General features: G+C 31.6%; 2 protein-coding genes and 1 long non-coding RNA gene across 10 annotated transcripts; 1 reads left to right on the forward strand and 2 right to left on the reverse strand.

Moving 5' to 3' along the window:
* Nucleotides 1-1,376: 1,376 nt before the first annotated feature.
* On the forward strand, nt 1,377-6,938 carry eIF3d1 (eukaryotic translation initiation factor 3 subunit d1). 2 transcript variants are annotated; one of them, XM_088201129.1, is made up of 9 exons: nt 1,377-1,664; nt 3,291-3,641; nt 3,715-3,824; nt 3,902-4,040; nt 4,111-4,271; nt 4,970-5,101; nt 6,090-6,296; nt 6,361-6,556; nt 6,631-6,938. In XM_088201129.1, the coding sequence occupies exons 1-9, from the start codon at nt 1,436-1,438 to the stop codon at nt 6,786-6,788; spliced, it is 1,683 nt and encodes a 560-aa protein (XP_088057255.1). In that variant the 5' UTR covers nt 1,377-1,435; the 3' UTR covers nt 6,789-6,938. The 2 variants fall into 2 exon arrangements, with proteins under 2 accessions (XP_088057255.1, XP_088057256.1); XM_088201130.1 differs by lacking the exon at nt 6,631-6,938 and having other exon boundaries at nt 6,361-6,573.
* Nucleotides 6,939-9,410: 2,472 nt separating this feature from the next.
* LOC148227661 (uncharacterized) lies at nt 9,411-12,699 on the reverse strand. The gene is made up of 7 exons (XM_088201132.1): nt 12,547-12,699; nt 11,388-11,611; nt 11,230-11,304; nt 10,996-11,162; nt 10,701-10,921; nt 9,884-10,020; nt 9,411-9,815 (listed from the first exon to the last, which is right to left on the reverse strand). The coding sequence occupies exons 1-7, from the start codon at nt 12,633-12,635 to the stop codon at nt 9,484-9,486; spliced, it is 1,245 nt and encodes a 414-aa protein (XP_088057258.1). The 5' UTR covers nt 12,636-12,699; the 3' UTR covers nt 9,411-9,483.
* A 324-nt stretch (nt 12,700-13,023) lies between these two features.
* Nucleotides 13,024-18,827, reverse strand: LOC148227662 (uncharacterized). 7 transcript variants are annotated; one of them, XR_015812075.1, is made up of 4 exons: nt 17,986-18,827; nt 17,787-17,910; nt 17,573-17,673; nt 13,024-17,501 (listed from the first exon to the last, which is right to left on the reverse strand). It is a non-coding gene; the product is annotated as an uncharacterized LOC148227662 (long non-coding RNA). The 7 variants fall into 7 exon arrangements; XR_015812072.1 differs by having other exon boundaries at nt 13,024-17,910; nt 17,986-18,065; nt 18,132-18,200; nt 18,268-18,306; XR_015812069.1 differs by having other exon boundaries at nt 13,024-17,910; nt 17,986-18,065; nt 18,132-18,827.
* Between the last annotated feature and the right edge of the window lie 3,639 nt (nt 18,828-22,466).

The raw sequence follows: 22,466 nt of genomic DNA on the forward strand, positions 1-22,466 counted from the left end.
GCTTCGAATACTAAAAAAATATCGAGTACGTATAAAGCAAACTCTCAGTAGTCAATATGAAAATGAATTGGAGAATTTATACAATGTTCAATCAAACGTATAATAACTTTATGGTATCACTTTTTGTAACAGCAAATAATAAACATATTTAGAATAGCATATAATAATTTATACAAAATATACATATTTTTTACTTTGGGTTTTATTATGTAATCTATTTTTAAATCGAAATATATAAATATCAAAAATATCCTTCACATTTCTAAGAACATTTTTACCTTAATATATTTTTTATGTCAGTAAATAAGTGACTTATATTTGTAATTATTTATAAACTATTATTACAGCTAACAATCAATACCTGTCACAGTATTCACTCGTGATATTAGAAAAATCTAGGAACACCAAATCTGTGATGATCGATAGGAAGATTATATTCGCAAAGCAAGAGACTAAGAGTATACAACACATTCTTTGTACTTTCTGTAAAGTTGCCAATTAAAGAGTGATTAATATATTTAGATGCTTAATGTATTTTGAGCTGATGAATCTATCGTTTTACTAGCACCTGCCAGATAAATTATATTTACTCGTAAAAAATTCTTGTATGATTTCACTGAAACGACATATTTTAAAAAATATTTTTGGAATAAATTGTTTTTTTTATAATTCGATAATTTCTGATTTAAAATCAGGGACGTTATTTGAGTTTTTCCAGGGAGGGGGGCAAAAGTTGGGCAGTTTCTTTTAATATTTCGACTTCGTTAAAGTTTATAGTATTTCCTTAAATGACATGCATTTTGCTAAGCAAATTTAAGAATAGGCAAATGACCCTCACCTGTCTTCTCCCCCCTTCTCCATAAATGACGTTCGTGTCAAACTACTTTCGAGGAATTCCAGTTTTAGATTCTGAAACATCTTTGAGAATCATGATTGCATCCACTTTTAATACCCGTTAGAGCCAGGACTCCTTAATATGCTGCCATTTTACATTGATCTATTTCATATCAGCTACGAGGAATTGGTCCGGTTCGTATCATTTAATTTTTATATATTTTTTTTCTTTCTTCCTATGTATTATTTTTTATGTATTTTTATTTGGGTACCCTGTTAGGTCACAATGAATTTAATTAAAATATATAAATGAACGGCAAAGTAAATACTAAAATATATATGTATACAAAAAAGCTTTTTATGTCATTTTTTTATTATATAATATAATTTGTTATTAACTGATTTGAATTGATTAATTATGATGTGGTTTTGCCTTTAACGATTATTTTAATCATTAATTTGTATTTAAAAATATATGTATTTACTATTTTTTTATTTAATTGGAAATGGTCGCTTTGTGCAACGTTAGGTCCTACGACCGCGCGGCACGATTACGACTAAACTGACAGTGGCCACCTTTCTGTCGCGTGTCGCCGGCAATATGAGCGATCCACATGCTATGGTGACCGAGGAGACCGAAGGGAGCAACCCGGTCGTAGTCGCCGGCAGCAGCAGCTTCGTGCCGCCCGTTATACAGGATAACCCACACGGATGGGGGCCCTGCGAGATGCTCGCGCGCTTCCGCGACATGCCCTACCAGCCGTTCAGCAAGGGCGACCGCCTCGGAAAGATCTCCGACTGGACCTGCATGCAGGACAAGAGATACACGAGTAATTAACCTTTCTGGGTCGTTACATTCGGAAAATAATTACGAGCGAAGCGTACGGCCGCTTCGTTCGAATCAAAATTTACATAACCTAAAAAAATATGGCTACTAACTTTTTCATATTTTCAAACTCTTTTCAAATTATGGAGTGCTGCTCAAAACATTTACTAAAAATTATTTTATTGTTCTTCAAAATTTACATATTCTTTAAATTAATCCCCATCGAATATACTACACTTATGTCAACGTTTCTTCCAATCCGCAAAACATTTACGTAACTCTTAAAAACGCTTATATTATTAATAGGTTAATGTTATTATTAGTAAAAAATCTTTCGATACACAAAGTGAATAACTCCTCAAAAAAAAAATTAATAAAACATTAAGTGTTTCATTATTCAATTTTAATAGAGTTTGGACTGGTTCTGATCCATGGAACACAATTTGGGTAGCACTGGTCTAAAACAGGGTTTTCCAACATATGGCCCATGGCTCTTTTATTTATTTTTTAAAGTGAAATAAAAGTAAAATCATCTTCAGTATAAATGAAATCGAAGTATGTTGGTATCTGGCATAAAATTGATTGATACTGCATTAGGTTCATTATCATTTCTAATTTTCTAAATTAATAGGTCCAAATTTTTCATTTTTTCGTAATGATCCAAATTTGTCACCTTTGTGCTGTTTTTCGTTTACTATATTCCACCACGTTTTTATTAATCTAATAAATTCAGCAGTAGATCGGTGGTTACATAAATTACGCTGCTGACCTATTTCTAATAGCCTCTGACATTGTCGTTAAATATATTTAACACTAATTTTAAATTTTGCTTTTCATAGCAACTTGGTGAGAGATTTTAAATTTAATGTGTGAGCATATTTAACAAGTTGATTCTTTTCTATTTCATACAATTTTGTAACATTTAAAAAGGAAGCTACATATAAAGTATCGATATTTACATTTTCAAAAGACGGGAACTTGATCCACTGACCGGTATCTTTCTTATTGATCCAATAATTTCGGATTCATTTCAATATGTGAACGAAATCTAACATGTAAAACAAAAGTGCATTATCTTCACAATAATTCACCTTTTGTTGCATAACAGCAATGGTTCATAAATTGGACTTGGCAATAATATTACTGTATACTTCTGTTTGCTTCTAATCCGCTCAAATATGCAATTTGCACACACAATACACACTTGTATCATACAAATAAAGAAAAACTTTTTTTTTTAATTAAAAAAACAAAGAAATTTATTTTATAGGCTTTTAGCAAGTCCTTGCGATAAATTTCGTCACAACAATCTGGAAGATTCAGACAAGCGTTATATTACCATTGACTAAGCATCCGGTGATATGAATCATCTCGATCGTAATTGGCAAAAAATTCTATTCCAAATTATATATTAGACAGTAAAATAGTTGTTCCGCTTTTTATTCACTTTTGTCATACATTTTTCTTACAAATATTATTTGCTTCTATCATAATAAAGATGTCTGATTCTTGCAGCTTTTGTTGGTAGAATTTTTTTACAATTAAATTCAAATAAGCTCCACAGTGATTGAGACAGTACGGCTGTGTATATAATTTAACAAAACTTGATCGTGTATGATTGTATTTTCAGATAAGTATGCATCTCAATTTGGCGGAGGCAGCCAGTATGCATATTTCCACGACGAGGACGAAGCGACCTTCCATCTGGTGGACACTTCGCGTGAGCCTAGACCACCGTACCAGCGTGGCCGCTTCCGCGGTCACAATCGTGGCAACAGAGGAAATCGCGGCGGCCGTGGCATGCCTCCTCTAGGCAGAGGCGGCAAACCGAGAGACCCCAAACGCATGAAACGATGGGGACCGCGAGGAGCTCCTCACAAAATCCGCGATGCATCCGTCACCGTCAGACCCGATTGGATCACAATCGAAGAGATGGACTTTGCTAGATTATCCAAGCTGTCTTTGCCCAATGTGAAAGACGGTTAGTAACACTACACTCAAAATAGATTTCAATATTATCGACAATTTAACTTATAGCTTACGTACTTTTATAGGCGAAGATATTGTTTGCTGTGGTACTCTGGAGTACTACGACAAGTCGTACGATCGTGTCAACGTCAAACACGAAAAACCACTACAAATGATTGACAGAATTTTCCATACTGTAACACAATACATATTTTCGTACTATATTTTAACTAGAACAGCCAGTGTAATTTTGTATTATTTTATTTTTTTTAGGTAACAACTACGGACGATCCAATCATCCGTAAACTATCCAAAACTGTTGGTACGGTGTACGCAACCGATACAATCCTGGCCACAATTATGTGCTGCACGCGTTCTAACTATTCTTGGGATGTAGTTATCGAAAAGATTGGTTAGTATTATTGATTCAATTTATATTCCAATAAAGAGAGATATCTTAAATGATCATTTTTGCATTTTAGGTGACAAAGTGTTCATGGATAAACGCGACGGAACAGAATTTGATCTGCTCACTGTTAATGAAACTTCTGTAGAGCCTCCGCAAGATGAGAGCTCTTCTCTAAACTCGCCGCAGAACTTAGCTCTGGAAGCCACGTTTATAAACCATAACTTCAGTCAGCAGGTATTATTAACAATAACACGTCACAATTACAATTTAATATTTTTGACAAAGAGATATTATTTTAATTTTATCATTAGTTCCCTTGCCAAATAATTAGATTTCCGCATATTTAAATTTAATAGACTTCTTACGCGTTACAGGCCACTGATTCATATTTGTGTCATTTGTATTTCTAACGTTAAAGGCCATTAAATATCATAAATTATATATATAATAAATATAGATTATAAAAAAAAATGTGTAGTGATTTTTTTCTATTTTAATCTACTAAAATTATAACATACAGATCAAAAACTGTTTGAAATATATGCGATATACAATATTTATCTGATGTTTACTTGATTATCAATAAAATGTAATCAAAAATGATTTTTGAGTAATTTGTCTAAGCAATAATATATCCAAAAAAAACGATGAACTTTACTGAAAAGATTCACAAATATAATTTTGATATGTAACAAATGAGACCTTATCAAGCAGACTAGATTGAGGTGTACTTTTAAATATATATTCAGTTGTTTTATCTCTGTAACAAAAAAGTGTAATACTGCTTTATAAATTCCTGAACTTCATTAATTTTATATGCATTAGTTCATTTTCAACGATATTTGAATTTAAGTATCTGACTGAACAACTCTTGCTCTAAAATCTTCATTAAAGTCGAACTTAAATAATTTTTATAATGCTATTATTCATAGGTGCTGCGCAGTGCCATCGGAGAAGCCAAGTTCAAGTTCCCAGAACCAAATCCATTTGTCTCAGACGAAGAAGAAGGCGAAGTAGCGTCTGTAGGCTATCGTTATCGCAAATGGGATCTGAACAATGGAGTCGTAAGTCTATCTTTTGCAAAATTTGTAACTACTGACTATTGGTGATCAACACTTCGCTCCGGGTCACACGTCAATTAAATTCTTTGTGTGATCATGGGCGATGCGTAATTCGCTTCATAAGTTGCACGAAACTTTACTACTTAAAAAATATTTAACATTAACTTTAGTTTTAACCTTCGACAGTAGCTGATAAATACAATGTTAAATTATTCATAGATTATGATTATTAATGGTGGCAGAACTTGCTAGTATTATAGTAACATACTCGACTTTCATTTATCCTTCTGTGAGTTTTCACCATTTTTATAATTCTGATGAATTCTTACATATTATTTGAGAGTTTTACTAGTTCCCACAGATAGCATTAAATATCTTCAAATTTTATGTTTGTTTTGATTATTTGTTTAAATTTTCAGTTATAGCTGCTTAATAAATTATTTTAACTCAAATAAATACATATACTTATTTATTTCTCACCACTGGTTCTGAACTACTGGTATAGTTTTATATAAAAACATTTATATTTAGTTTTTTCACAATGTTTCACTAGAATGTCTGTCAAAGTCGCATTTATAAACAAAAACTATTCTCGGCCATGTCAAACTATCACTGGGGCCCTTCAAGTCCTATCAAAAATTATAAAAGGGAATTATTTTAGAAGATATGTGCATTTAAATAAATACTTTGTTCCATAAAACGAATTGTTTGTGCATTTATGTAAAGTAAATCCTTGGATTTTTTCTTCAGAAATAGATTCGTTGTAGAGAGCTAGTCATGGGGTGTTCACTGTTCTGACCAGTAATGCACAAACAATTCGTTTTATGGAACAATTATTTTATTTATTGCTCATTTAAATTCTTCAAGTTAAAAAGAAATAATCCTAAAAATTTTGTTCGAAAATGTTCACTAATTATCAAAACTGTCCTGCTATAAGTAGGACTTTCAACATAATTTCTACCCGATGCTAAAGAGTAATATTATATTATAGATTTTGGTGGCTCGTTGTGAGCATGATGCTGTAGGTCAGCTACCTTCGGGAGAATTGCAATATTTAACCGTGAAAGCTTTGAATGAATGGGACTCGAAGGCGGCCAATGGCGTCGAATGGCGCCAGAAGCTAGATACTCAACGCGGCGCTGTTCTCGCCAACGAACTCAGGAACAATGCTTGCAAATTGGCCAAGTGGGCCGTTCAAGTAAGTACTTACATATATTGAATTTATTTCATGTTCTCTTGATTGATTTTTTAATTACCAACAGGCTCTCTTGGCTGGCTCCGATCATATCAAATTCGGTTACGTTTCGAGGGCAATGGTTCGCGATTCTTCGCGACACGTCATTCTCGGAACCCAACAATACAAGCCGAGCGAAGTAGCTTCTCAGATCAATCTCTCCATGGATAACGCGTGGGGTATTCTGAGATGCATTGTCGATATTTGCCTGGCGCAAAAAGACGGTCAGTATTTAATATAGCGGGTGATTTAACAGTAAATAATTCTAACACGTTTCATGATCAATCTTTATTTTTAGGCAAATATTTGATTATGAAAGATCCCAACAAGCCTATGATTCGTCTGTACGACATTCCCGATAACACGTTTGAGTCCGACGGCACCGAAGGCAGCGACGAAGAACAGGAAACCTTTGCTCCGTCATACGCTTACAATGGTACTAAGAGAATGCCTTAAATACTACCACATTCTTCCCAGGCGTGCGAAAAGCTTACGGGTCTTCCGTTTATGTATTACAACTGTCTTTTTTTACTATTCTTTGTAATAGATGATCAAATTTTTATTCGATTTGATGGTATTATTGTCAAATATATTTGATACTGGGAATATCTGTGCTATTTATTTAATATCTTTCTGTTATGTTTAGAATTGAGGGAAGCTTGCTGCGTATGGTGATATATAAATGCACAGTACATGAAGAATAGATTAGCAACAGTATCTGCAATTGAAACCATACGTAAAAAATCATTCTTTATCTTCCTGGTGTAATATTTAGACGTACGTGATTCTCGAGACATTTAGTTAAATTCATATATATATTAGGCATCTACGATTGCTCTCCACAAATGACATAATTTCTAGATGACTAAAAACAGTTCTGTTAAGTGAAAAATTTGAAACAACATTATTCGAATTATGAACACGTTGCATCATATTGAATAGTGGTAAAACCAACCCGCTGCTGAAATTAGGCACCTCCTAAAAAGGAAATATTATAAATGAGTTCAAATGTAAATACAGTGGAACCTAAACGAAGAAAAAAACATATTGCATAACTTGAAAAAACCTTATCATAAATTTAGGTAGTATGTATTTACCATTGAAATGGATTAAAGGCTAAATGGATTAAAGATTAATTCATTTCAATGGGGAAAATTGATTCGCCATACAATTAATTTGAGTTACAAGCTACTTTACAGAACGAATTAAACTCGGTAAGTCAAGGTACATACTTAGGATATTTATTTGAGTTATACTTCAGTATCATCAGCTCATTTGTAATGAATTTACTTGATGTGATAATGAAGCCCTTTAATTGTATATGTTAAATTATTGGTTAACAAAATGCTCTGCCAGAAAACTTACTTATTTAAGAATTTAAGTGATATATTTAAACATTTGCTTGGTGACTCATTTATAATATAAATAGTCAATTTTAAAGCATACAGGTCATAGTCGCTTCGATGTTAGGTCTTCAGTTGCATTGGTATGTATCCTTCTTGAAGTTATCGGTACTTGTGGTTTCGAACGTGTGTACTGGAGGTGATGCTCAACAGGAGACAAGATCGAGAAGTCATTTTCATTTATTTCTATTCCAATGTCATATTGCTACTCAGTCGTTTTTTGAACTTCATAGTGGTGGTTTTCCCAATAACATCTAGACAAAAACTTTATATTTGTTTAAAGGTTCGCTCCAGTTCCTCAAATATGCTAAGCAAGTTTTATAGCAATCTGTAACTTAATCGAATTTTCTTTTGCTTTTCCGAAATACTACTATCCTGAATGATTTTTTTAATATTTATTGGAATAAAATATATTACAGACAATTATTTGAATACAGAACATTGAACTGTCCCGACGAGCTTAATCTGAACAGTGAGACAAAATGACATGTCCCATAAATACAGATGTCTGGTCACCCATAAAGAGCTTATGGCTGCATGCTCTCCTCTCTCTCACACCCGTTACTTTATGTGTGAGTTAGCCAAATGGAGGATATCTAACCACACGTCTGATTCATACGTACGTATTGCCAAAAATTGTATGAGAATTTTTTAGTCCACCAACTACACTCACCCGAATAGCTAGTCCCCAATCTACCGTCTTATTGGGAGATCTACTGTACTTGGTCATTGAAGTTCTTGGAGCGAAATAGTGGTCCAAGTGTAAAGGCGTAGTGTGTCGGGTCTGGTTTTGGTACCACGTTGTATATACGTTCGTGCTGGCCCGCCGTGTCCCCACCACTAAGGTTGGTAGGGATCGGAAGTTCGCAGACATACATCTCAATAGCTATTAGTACTGCCTGTATATAATTTTATCAAATCAAAAACGTTTTTTCTAACAACTCAGTGAATAAAACGAGGTAGATTTTGATCTATTACCTACTAGGTACTCAACAATTTTTTTTATAGTGCGCTTTTAAATCGGCTTTATGAAGATATGGAAGGTTGTTTAAATCTTGTGCTCAAATGCCGTCTTGTAAAAAAATCAGTTCTGATTTGTAAATTATGAACAAAATGCTTGAATGTCATTTAATAATAAATTATTGACATAAAACTAATGGTTGTTTATGGTAGAAGCAAGATAAAATATTTTGCTTGTATTTTATTTTTAAAATGTCATAAAACATAATCTAGCTGCAAGCTTTCAATTCCAATTTTGCCAAAGGCATCTGAATAAATATTTTTTATTTAAGTTTAATTTTCGCCACTGATAATCCAAAATTTCCTTCAAATTTTTAGAAATCGCAACAAACTTATTGCTTATCAGGTTTCCCATTTAACCCTTTGGATGCTGTAGTGTTTTTAACAATTCTTATTTTACACATATTCATCGGTTCTTCCTATATATTATTATAATTAAATTCATTCAAAAACTGTTTCATGCCATTGTATATTTATTTTTTCGAGCATCATGACGTCAACAGCGATCTTTGTTAGCATTTATTTCATACGGTGACGAACAACGATATATCGTTGTTTAGCATCAAAGGGTTAAACCAAATTTTGAAATTGCAATATCACCGGAATATTCAAAACCTTATAAATGTGCTAGTAGATGAAAATAAAATGAAAAACATCTTTATATATATTTTTATTAACAATAATAAAAGAGTAAAAAAATAATTATTAAATCAGTATAAAATAATTAATCAACGCCAAAATCCTTTCGATTGCGTCGCTTCAAACTCTTTACATACAAACGTTAGCTTCTTAATCGTCAGATTGATATCAACGTCAGATATTTGAAAATGAGTGACAATTCTCAAAAGCTTATGTCCCAAGCCGATCGTCTTTATGATAATGCCTTCGCCATCTTCCGTTCTGCATCCCTGGTTCAACTCATTCAACAATACCTGCTCCAGTCTTTGTTCTACGCTCTTTGCGCTCACGTTACAATCTTCGCTGATGTTAATCATGACGATGTTTGTATGAAGATTCTTGACATCCACACTGAAGATGGAGGATTTCATCGCGTTGATTGCTAAATCAAGATTTTTATGATTAAGTTATTAATTTACAATGATTTAATTTAATTTAATAGATAGTTACATTCGCCTAGGAATTTTGCTCTTCTGTGATCGCCGTTTAGAGCTGGCACAATTTCATCCAATGAGATCAAAGCTGGTGCTGCAATCACGCCGACTTGCCGCATACCCCCTCCTAGCGCTTTTCTTAAACGACGAGCTCTGAAAAAATTATAAAAACGATATAAAAGGGCCAAAGGGATGGATTCGTCCTTCGAAGCCGCTTAAAATCAATTATATCACTTTATTCTTGAACTTCATTAGGCATAGCTTCTTTCGCCATACTTATTTTGTTCTCTTGATCTTGGACCATGTTGAATTCAGCATATATTTCTTCGTTATTCTCTCAACAATCGTTTTTCAAGGCTCTACTTTTCTACTTGCAACATATCTCAAATAAACAAGTGTTCTTTTACAACACATTTGTGAGTGCCTTCCATTGATAGCTAGTTGCGAAAAATATAATTTTGGGTTTGATTTAACAGCAAATTATTTTAAGAGATATGTGCATTTAAATAAATACTTTGTTCTATAAAACGAATTTTTTGTGCATTAATGTTAGATAAATCTTCAGAAAATGATTCATTGCAGAGTTTTACGTAATGTGTTCATTGTTCTGACCAATGCTCGCTCGCTCGTACTAATCTGTCCAGCAGTAATGCACAAACAACTCGTTTTATAGATCAATTATTTTATATATAGCTCATTTAAATTGTCCTCGATAATTTTTAGTAAAATCTATATTTTTATTCTCTCTCATGGTAATATTGTTTTTTCATAAAAAAATTCTATCTATACTACATGATTTTATATGATAAATATTATATTTCGTTAATACATACTCTTTTATAAACTCGGAAGAAGCAGCAATAGCTGAACCAACAGGTGCACCCAATCCTTTACTGAAGCAGATAGATACAGAATCGAAATCTCTAACTATATCGGCAGGTTCTTTAGCCAAGTATGTTGCGGCGTTAAACAATCTCGCCCCGTCCATGTGAAGCGATAGCGAATTTCTCTTAGCGACAACTGCGAGCTCCTTCAACCAACTTATCGGTAAGACCTGAAAGATTATTCATAAAAAATTATATTTTTTGGTCATATTTAAAATTTACGATAACAAAATTATCTTGTGACCTTGCCTCCGCACACATTGTGAGTGTTTTCTACGGCGACTAGTGTAGTTTTCGTCTCATGTATATCACTGCCTCTGACTCGTCTCTCTAGTTCTGTCAAATCGAACGTACCGTCGTCGTTGTTCTTCAACGTTGATAACATTACTCCGCCCAACTGAGCAACGCCACCTAAATATAACAAAACGGTTTAAAATTACTTCCATTTCATTAAGGCTTTCATCAATAAAATACAAACCTTGTTCGTATTTAAAAATGTGCGATTTGTCTCCAACGATAGCTTCACATCCTCGCTTATTACAATGCACCAGCACTATAAACAGCAAAAACCATATTATTGTACTAATACTAATGAATGGAGATTGTGAGCGACAACCTGAAAAACTGCAATTTTACCTGAAATCAAGTTGGCCATAGTTCCAGATGGAACAAACAGAGCAGCTTCTTTTCCCAATATTTGAGCAACCCTCTCTTCTAGTTTATTGACTGTGGGATCTTCTCCAAAAACGTCATCTCCGACATCAGCAGTGCGCATAGCTTCTCTCATTGAGTTAGTCGGCTTAGTAATAGTATCTGAGCGAACGTCGATTACGTATGCCGAAGGCGTGTCCATTTTAGACCTAAAATGTTTTAAGCATTTTTTTATTTATTCAATGAAATAATGCTTAGACGGCCGCGTCAGAATATTTTTTTCAGTGAATAAATCATATTTATGTGCAATGCTAAGAATTTTAAAAACGACGTTTAACAGCCAATTAAAAGTAATATTGAACATTGTACATACAGTGCCATACATTATGAATAACTCTCTTCAATGAATCATTTTCTGAAGATTTATCTTACATTAATGCACAAAAAATTCGTTTTATAGAACAAAGTATTTATTTAAATGCACATATCTCTTAAAATAATTTGCTGTTAAATCGAACCCAAAATTATATTTTTCGCAACTAGCTATCATTGGAAGGCACTCACAAATATGTTTTAAAAGAATACTTGTTTATTTGAGATATGTTGCAAGTAAAAAAGTAGAGCCTTGAAAAACGATCGTTGAGAGAATAATGAAAAAATATATGCTGAATTCAACATGGTCCAAGATCGAGAGAACAGAATAAGTATGGCGAACGAAGCTATGCCTAATGAAGTCCAAGAATAAAGAAGTGTGAAATTTTATTGCAGTGAAAAATAGATAAAACTTGTTCTATAAATTTCCACATTAATAAGTAAATATTATTTTTTAAATAATTTTATTTTAACTACAGCAGCAATAATATCCTTTTTTATGTTTAGTGTCCTTTGATATTTTCAAAATTTAGTCACCTTGATTAAACGTAATACATAGAATGAGATAATATGTATAATAAAAAATATAAATATAATGTGTTTTATCTAACAGAAAGCAATAAATCTGACATTGACTTGACGTCATAATTAGCAGCTTTTCACTCAACTCTCAGTTAAATTATCTTGTAATAACATTGCATTAACAAAAACTATGAAAATTGCTGCCTTTGCATTAACCTTGCATGGAAAAACAAATAAAATGGCGACTTACAGTTTGAAGTTTCCGAACAGGCGACGAATACGCAGAACACACGACCGACGAAAACAAACTGAACACAAATTTCTCAACTCGTTGCTCATGCGTAGTGAAGCGCTCCAGCGGTTCTTAAACTTGCGTATTTTTTTTTATTTCTAAACAATACAACTAGAATTTTTTACCACAAAATAAGATAACAAGGATATTATATAAAATTTTCTAACTGTTTTTTCTAGAACGTAAATTTTATTTATTATCGAAATACAATTTCACTATGTTTAATAAACTAAATGGTGAAAGTATATTTGCGGGTCGGAAATATTGCAATACGCTGTAGTGGCGTAGCTAGAGGGTCGGACCGCCCCGAGCGGCACTTGCTTGGGAGCGGCATTTTCGCGGTGGAAGGACCGTTTGTGTAGTGTGGTTCTTAAACTGAACACGCTAAAAAAATTAATATATTTGTGAAATATCTGAAAACAACAAACAACAGCTTAACAAATGCTAATTTTAGATAAAAAATAATTTTGGCCGGCCCAAAAATTCGGTCAGTTTCTTAGAATCGGTAAAAGTCGAACTTACAACAGATGTTCTTCATGTTTCATTCGAATCGAGCACGTGCTAAAATAATTATATGCCTAATAACCACTTACCTATTTTATTAAATCTCATAAATAAAATACCATGAATCTTTTGGCGACAGGATGGTGACGGGTGGCAATAAGACACAGATTAAGCCGCTGCTAAGTATGTTTATTGAATATTAAAGAGTTACATGGTGTTTATATAAATAACGGGTCGCAGGCGCGCGAGCCCTTCGAATATTGCCAGTCGAGAGAAACCGTCAGGCCAGTGTTACCCAAGTGCCGCCAAATTTTGGCCATAGCAAAAATCTATATATAAATATAAATAAGCGCCACAATCATAGTGAAATCAAAATATTAAAATAGCAACATCGACTGGCAAACTTTTACTCCTCCCCTCATCCATGAAAAAAGCTGAACTGACGTCTTTGATAATCACAAATGGTCGAGTAATCTCTTGAAGAAAATCTTTAAAATGGTGGAATCTATCCCGAAAATATGCATTTTCAGTGAAATCATATCGGAATACATTTTCTCCGGTAGAGTAGGATAAAGTACAGTCAGGCGTCGCATCTCGCACATTGCTCCATAGATATAAGAGTGTTAGTCAAAGTATATTCAAACCGAATTTTGGTCTATAAAAAGGCGCAAAAACAATTATCACTTCTCAGTATGAACGCTCGTTGCCGCGCGTCCCCACTGCAGCGGCACCGACACTATTTTATTGCTTTTGACGTAGATTTTTTACTTCTGTGAAGTGATAATTGTTTTTTGCGCTCTCCTATTTGTCAAAATTCGGTTTAGATATGCTTCATTCGATTCTATAAAGATTTAAATTATAAAAAGTTTCAATATTAACACTAGCTAACCGAGTGTTTCCACTGCGGTACGATTTTATTGCTTTTGACTTGGATTCTACACCCTGAATTTGATCAGAAAAATGCATGTCATTTAATAGAATACAATGAATTTTAATATAATCGAAATATTAAGAAAACAACCACTAACTGGCCAAGTCTTGCATCCTTCTGAAAAAAGCTGAAATGACGTCCCTGACAAAGCTTAAATCAGTAAAAGTTAGGTAGTAACTACATATTTATACACAAATAAAATAATTTCACAGTAAAAAATGTGAATATATATTTGTGGAATATTCAACTGTGGAATTATCGCGTTCTCAAGTGTATACTCAGATTTTTTAAATAAATAATACAAAGGACTATGAAACGCTTCTTTAAATATATTTGAATATTATTATTTATTTGCAATTTAAAATTATTATTTCAAAAATATTTAACAACAATTTAATGTTAAGTTATAATTATTGCGATAGTTAATCTATTTATTTTAAAATTGATTGCTTATCTTACGCTTTATATAGAGCAATATAAAGATTATTATAAAATCAATTATTTTGCTATATATTTTTTTTTATTATTTGTCTTACAGTTGTAGAATCGCAGTTGTAGACTTGGAAACGGCTAAAAGTACCAACTCCTACATAATTTCATTCGAAGCGTGTCTGTTCTCTATTGGAACACGTCATCGCCATTTCAAGTGATTTTATATCTATAACTTAGAACCAGTTACGTTCGAAGTAAAAAACTTTTATTTTTAAATAAAATATTAAATGATTATTGCAATATATTTTTTATTGTTATTATATGCAATAATAATAAAGAATATATGAATTTACCTAAAACACATATTAGATGCAAGCTTTGCAGGTTTTTATTAGCTTCAATGACACGAAAAACTACAATATAAAATGGTTGTATCGGTGAGTTTCATCGAGACCCGCTTTATAACATTAGCCCAGTGGTTCTGCGACGGGATGGTGGCGGGTGGCAATTAGACACAGATTGAGCCGGTGACGTAATGTTTTTATTGAATTATGAAGTTGTTTACATGTTTACAACGTACGGGGCGTGCGTCCAAACCGCCTTAAAAATTGCCCGTCGAGAATAACCGTCACGCCAGTGCTACTCAAGTGCCGCCAAGTTTTGGCCATAACAAATCTAGGCTCCCACAGTTCCTAACCATTTGAAGTCAGTGAGCACTTCTGATTATAATATACATACATGCTTTTATTACTAATTAAACAGATTACATAAAAGTTAAAAAACATTAATTAAAAAATGTACGTATATGTTTGCAAGAATATTTATATTTTATAAATACTTGAATGAAATTGATTTGAGGCGAAAATCGTTAAATGTTATACTTTTTTTTTATGTGGTTTGTTCCACATTAACTTTCAATTCTCGTACATAATACTAAATATGTATAACATGTTTACGGTTAACACGTACCTGGTTAATTTGCAATTGGAATAATTATATTAAATCGGTAAATTAATGAAAAATACTTATGTCATTGCGTTATCGATCATCTTTGTTTATAAGAATTATTTAAATTATATTTTATTATTAATCATTGTAAGCTCTTCAAATTAGAACAATAACATTGTGGCGGCGTTCTGACAGTTCCCAGTGTTGCCACACCACCGCTCAACACCCCGCATCCCCGCCACCTCTCCAAAAAGGTCGTTTTAATTAAATAGCCCTCAAAAACCACATGCGCTACAACATTATACACGCATTCGATAGTGAGCCTTGTGTATTTTGTTTATTTATATACATAGTAACCATTTTCTAACATCATGCGTCTCCATGGAAATTTGAAAAATTAAATTCTTTTTTCTGATTGGTCGGAACAGTTGAGGAATGCGATTATGCAATAATAGGCTTTATGTATATGTAAATAGATACTATTATTCCATAGCAGAGAGCGTACAATTAAATATAATAAAAAAATAATTATTAGGTCCACTACCTCCTCACCTATTCTATACTCCTGGTAGATTATGACAAAAAAAACGTACAAAAACGGTATCTTGAAGCGCTTTTTTTCTGAATATGCATTGATGCGACTTTTGAGGTGCATAATTTGCAGTCCAAGTATTATTTGCAGAAATTGAAAAAAAATAGTTTTCCTAATAATTAAAATAATAAAATAATTGTCAGCTACCTTCTCACTCATATGCACTCCTGGTAGATTTTGACTAAAAACCCGTACAAAACCGTTTCGTGTGTGTCACAATCGTAGTTTGAGGCGATCATTTTTTAGCATATGCTTCACGCTACTTTTGTGATTGCAGGAATTAAGAAAAAACTTTTTTTGCAATAATTAAAACAATAAATTAATTGTCTGCTTCACGGACTGACTAATGAGAGATCCGCTAAGGAGCGTGTTGCCATTCGCCGCCGTCACGTCAGTGTTACCAGAGGGCCACTTAATTTTTGGCATCTTATATATAATTGTTCTAAGCCGTCGCTTCCGGACGCGCATAACTTTAAACGAAACATTCTCCGTTCAATTATCTACTCTGTAAATCGTATCGCTTTGTATTAACGGTGTGTAACAATACACGTAAACAAAGGAAATATATTTAATTATAATAATAAATAATAATAAAAATTAAAATTGAATTTGTTCCGATTGATTTTCGAGCCGCCGGTAATGCGTTCTGTTGTTTCGACCAATCAAAAATAAGCATTCAAATATTCAAATAGCGTCGACCAATGAAAAATAAGCATTCAAATTCAAATAGACAGTACCGTGACAACATTTTTAAATAATTATTATTTAATAATAAAATTTTGCTACGCGACAATAATTTTCATTAATTCGTCATTTGACTGAATAAAAATGAAATATATACATAATGTGTTGAGGATTAGAAGAATACATTGATTAAACTAGATAAACAATCATAAAATAATCTTCGTAATGAAATTTTCAAATTTTGAATTCCCGGCGACGGGCTCCGAGGCCTAAAAGTGAGTTTTTGCTTTTATAAATAATCGGATTGCAAATTAACTAGGTGTGTTATAACTATGAAAATTAAATATATACATAATGTGTTGAGGATAAGAAGAATACATTGATTAAATTAGATAAACAATCATAAAACAATCTTTGTAATGAAATCTTCAAATTTTGAAATCCCGTCGCCGGGCTCCGAGGCCGAAAAGTGAGTTTTACTTTTATATTACATATAACATTATCATTGCTTTCCGATTTAATACATATATACGTTAGATTTTAAGAATTTTAAATTTACCAGTTATGTTTTAAACATGAACGTGTAATATATCCTTAGTATGTGAGGATTGAAAGTTAATGTCGATCAAATCGGCGCTGTCGGACAGCTTATAAATGTGTAGTTTCTTGGATGTTATCTAATAAACGACATTTTACAATGATTATAAATATATGATTGCATACCTGGAATAATCGATAGCCAAAATATCTAAGAGTGGGTTATTTTTAATTCCGATGTGGCAAAATATGTACAATTTTTGTTCTGTGCCATCATTCCTCTTTCTGAATAGCCAAATTTAAGATATTCAGTTACATCAAACTTATGTAGTATGTTCTTTATGAAAAGATAATACTTGCTGACAGTGACTTCAACATGAGAAGATTAACTCTTTGTTTATATATACCAATTCTACGTTGTAGCCATTTAGGTCATCAAATTGTTCCATCATTGCTTCTGAAAAGTAATTAAAAAATTATAAGAGTAAACATTGAACACATTATTACTACTATTATAATCCATAAATTAAATTTGAACGACAAACGAAGAACAAAATTAACGGAAATTACTGTTGAGGATTAAACACGTAGATTGACATATCTTCATCTTCTTCAAAATAGTCGCAATATGTCATACATTAATTGTTTGCCATACGTAAATGTTATTAGATCTCTCATTGATTCTGAAAATTGACTGTAAACGATACTATATATTGGGTAAAAAGTAACTTTTTGTTTACACTAATATGAGATTTTTCATTATTATTACCATTGTAATATGTTTAATTAACTTTGGCATGTATATCTTCAATTGCCAAATCACTGCTGTTTGTCTTTTAATATTAGATCCTAGAAAGTCAATAGTAATTTTGTTAGAATAACCGTGATATAGTATTCATATAACCAAACACTTACTGGCACACTCATAATTGATAATTTCGATTATAAAGTCTATAATTCCAATGGTAAATCACTTTGAATCATCTACAATTGTAACTTTTTAAGAAAAATGCTGTGATTATAACATATTTCACTGTTTATTTAATCGCACTAAGCTGTATCCCGGCGCGCGCTTGACCGATGACAGATGAACTGTCACATATAAGAAATTCCGGGGAATACCGTTTATGGTATTTCCCCGGCGCGCTTGAGAACGAACTACGAAATTGATTTTATCGATTTAAATTGTAAAACACTTATCAATATATGTATAAAAATCATCAAATTATAAAAAAAAATATTTTTTTTAAATATGTTTAGTTTATACGGTATTTAAAATATAATATAAAAAATGTAAATTTTTTATTAGCTTCTCTTAACAGAAAAAATGTGTACTTACATTTTGGCGAACGTTGCCAATTTAAAGTAATAGTTTTTAGAGAATTTTTAAAATTTCCTTTGAAAAAATATTTTCAACAAAAAGGGGCAAAGTTTAAAAATAAGTACTATTCGATAACAACCAACTACTAAACACATAGTGTTGCAAAAATCCTTCTTACTGACACCTTTGAAAGGAAACTACACAAAATTGTATATCACTAATTTTAATATTTTTTAAATTATAAAGTTTCAGAATAAAATTTCAAGATTTATTCAAAATATTTTTTTCAACTTTAAAAATATTTTTTATTTTATTATGGATTTTAAATATTCTTTATTTATTATGGATTTTAAATATGTTTATTTTATTATTAATTTTAAATAATGTGAAAACTTTTTGCATTTATTAATTATTAAAATATATAATACTGCGCAGAAAAAACATTTACTTTAAAAAATATATCAATCAAAATAAGTCAAAGTATTTTTTATTAAAGATAGACAAAGGTCTCAAAATTATTAATATTTTTAAAACGCATTTTTGGTCTAAAGTAACATATTAGGTGCTTGATATTTTCAGTTTATTATATCTTTCTAATTGGCTTTTATATTTACACATAAAACATATAAACAACTTTTTTTAATTATAAAGTAACTTATGGTGTAACTAAAAAACGCTCTTATTACTAAAATTTTAATTTATGATAAAATTGTGTTATATGCATCGTTAAAACGGGCCGCGAATTCCCAAAACACTCGCGTTCGAACGCCATAGTGACGTCACGATGATGTTTTACGCCGGCGTCAAAATCAGTTCCACAAATACTCACAGGCGTCGCTTCATACGTCGCTGCGATCGCGGGATCGGTTAGTCATAGATTGGATGATTCTGGACAATTACAAAATATACCGAAATGAGAACAAATCAATACAATATCATTAAAAAAAGGTTAGGTTGTTTGGTTCTATAGTGAAGGTCGGCGCGAGCGGTAGCGAGGCGAAATAATGAAATTCCAGTATAACGAATCTTTAATTTGTCCCCGAAAAACTTTCATGCAAAATGTTTTCATTGTAATGAAGACTAATCTCAGCATAACAAAATATTTTGCTCCGAATTTAAGAATGACGTTATAACTTGACAAAATATTTCTAAGAATTCAGTTCATCATTGACTTGGGGTGTGCCAGATGTGTTCAAAAGCGACATTACAGGTGTTTCGTTGACCCTCAAACATTTTTTATACAACATTTTTTCACAAATTTTATTGTGTTTCATACATTTTCCTTAAACAAGGACAAAAACGATCTGTCAACCTTATAAGAGGTTATTTTGATGCTGTAGTAATATAGTAATTAAAAATAAAATAAAAATATATCATCTTCCTTACATTCAATATAACGAATTTTCAGTACACCAAAATTTATTCATTGGTTTTGTGAGCTTCGCTGTATTGAAATTTCATAGTACAATTTTTAATTTATTATTATCTAGCCAAGTTTTAACGCCTATTCATAAATGATATACAATGTTTAGATTTATCAATAAATATCTAAGTTTCAATATAACGATAAAATCTAACGTTGTAAATCTAATAAATAATATAAAATGTTTTCTTCTGGAAATATTTAGTCAAGTTGTAAACCTATTTTTAAATGAATTGAAAATGTTAAGTAGTTTTTATAGATTGAACTATTTTGTCTATCATTGAAAATCTTAAATAGTAATGACCAATTTGAACCATTAAATTTTAAAAAATATTTAAAAAAATCAGAACGAAGCAAAAATTATATTTAAAACCCAAAAAGTTGAGGGTCCGGTATTCGCACACTCGCTAGCTATCGGTACCTCACGATAGTGAGGTACCGACAGCTAGTAATGAATAAATAGTTCTTCCAGGGCTGTGGAGTCGGAGTCGGAGTCGGAGTTGGAGTCGTGGAGTCGTGGTGTTTTGGCTGGAGTTGGAGTTGGAGTCGGAGTCGTGAAAAATGAGCGACTCCGAGCATTTTTTAAATTATGAAATTTATGAATTTTTAATTGCGTAATAATGAATGTGTATAGCGTATGAATATTAAACGTGTAGAGAAACACCAAAAATACCTGATAAAATTAAACTTTTTTGAGTCGGAGTCGAAGTCGGAGTCGGAGTCGGAGTGGAGTCGTGTTGTTGGTAAATATCGGAATCGGAGTCGGAGTCGGAGTCGTGTTTTTTTTTAACGACTCCACAGCCCTGAGTTCTTCACAATAAAAACTGTATGAAGTTGAAAACTGTAGTAAGATTTTTAGTGATCTTATGGAGATAAGCAAAGTGCAAGTCATTTCACTTTGCCTTATTTGTTTATCATCAAATATTAATTTAATGAGGTTGTCAATCAAGATCATGGAAGGTTCTTTTCTAAACATCCTAGAAGTTTGTTCTCATACACAGTATGTATCTTAGTTCATAAATATAAAAAATCTTACTGTAATTACTTCTAGCGATGTTAAGTTTGCCTCACATACGTTTGTGTATACTGCAAAACAGCCTATTATCTTTCTAGCATGTGGTAAAAGTATTCGCAAAGATAGATATACATACACATGTTCGTACTTATGCATGTATGTGTTTCAAAACATAATTGTGTCAAGTCCTCTATATTTCTTAATCCTGGAGAAGTCTTACTTATTATTTATAATTTCGGATTTTTGTTCACATTGAATTTGCTAAGGTATGTGTGATAATATTGGTAAAGTGTAATAAAATTATATGTGCTGTGAATATTTGGTTTAATGTTTTTTATATGAAAAAATTCCTGATTAAAAAAATAAGGAAAAACTGCGAAAATATGAAAAACATATAATACTCACCTCTCGCTCAATAATGTTTGCAATTCATCAATTCTGGAGTTATGCTTATAGTAATATTATTTGAAATTATAATATAAAAAATCAAATATAGTAATCATTACGTGTAAAATATTATTATTATTTGTAATTCTGCTTAATATTTATATAAATAATTAAGATTTTATTATACATGTTTAAAAAATATATTAAATAAAAAATACATATTAGAAAATATTATTTATTACTGTCAAAAATAATTCACAATATTTACATATCAAATAATAACAACATAACTGAGTTTCGCTAATATTCTTGTGGTAATAATATTTATTATTTTCAACTATTATCTCATATTCTACTATAAATATACAAAATTAGAACAAGTATAAAACATTTCATCTGATATAAATAATATTGTAACAGTCTTATGCTAATATTTTAGACATTGTTTGAACAGTTTTTGGTGTTCCGCACACAGCTTCTACTTTATATTTATATAAATAGGTAGATTTTATTAAGCATGTTTGCAAAACCTATTTAATAAAAAATACATTATATAAAATATAATGTATTATGTACTATCAAGAGTGAATTCACATTATTTACATTTCATCTTATATATAATTGTTCTAATCCGCTTCCGCCGTCGCTTCCGGACGCGCATAACTTTAAACGAAACATTCTCCGTTCAATTATCTACTCTGTAAATCGTATCGCTTTGTATTAACGGTGTGTAACAATACACGTAAACAAAGGAAATATATTTAATTATAATAATAAATAATATTAAAAATTAAAATTGAATTTGTTCCGATTGATTTTCGAGCCGCCGGTAATGCGTTCTGTTGTTTCGACCAATCAAAAATAAGCATTCAAATATTCAAATAGCGTCGACCAATGAAAAATAAGCATTTAAATTCAAATAGACAGTACCGTGACAACACTTTTAAATAATTATTATTTAATAATAAAATTTTGCTACGCGACAATAATTTTCATTAATTCGTCATTTGACTGAATAAAAATTAAATATATACATAATGCGTTGAGGATTAGAAGAATACATTGATTAAACTAGATAAACAATCATAAAATAATCTTCGTAAT

Source organism: Plectrocnemia conspersa, unplaced genomic scaffold (assembly GCF_051122295.1).
Source record: "Plectrocnemia conspersa isolate PC_06_02 unplaced genomic scaffold, ASM5112229v1 ptg000013l, whole genome shotgun sequence".
Lineage (NCBI taxonomy): Eukaryota > Metazoa > Arthropoda > Insecta > Trichoptera > Polycentropodidae > Plectrocnemia > Plectrocnemia conspersa.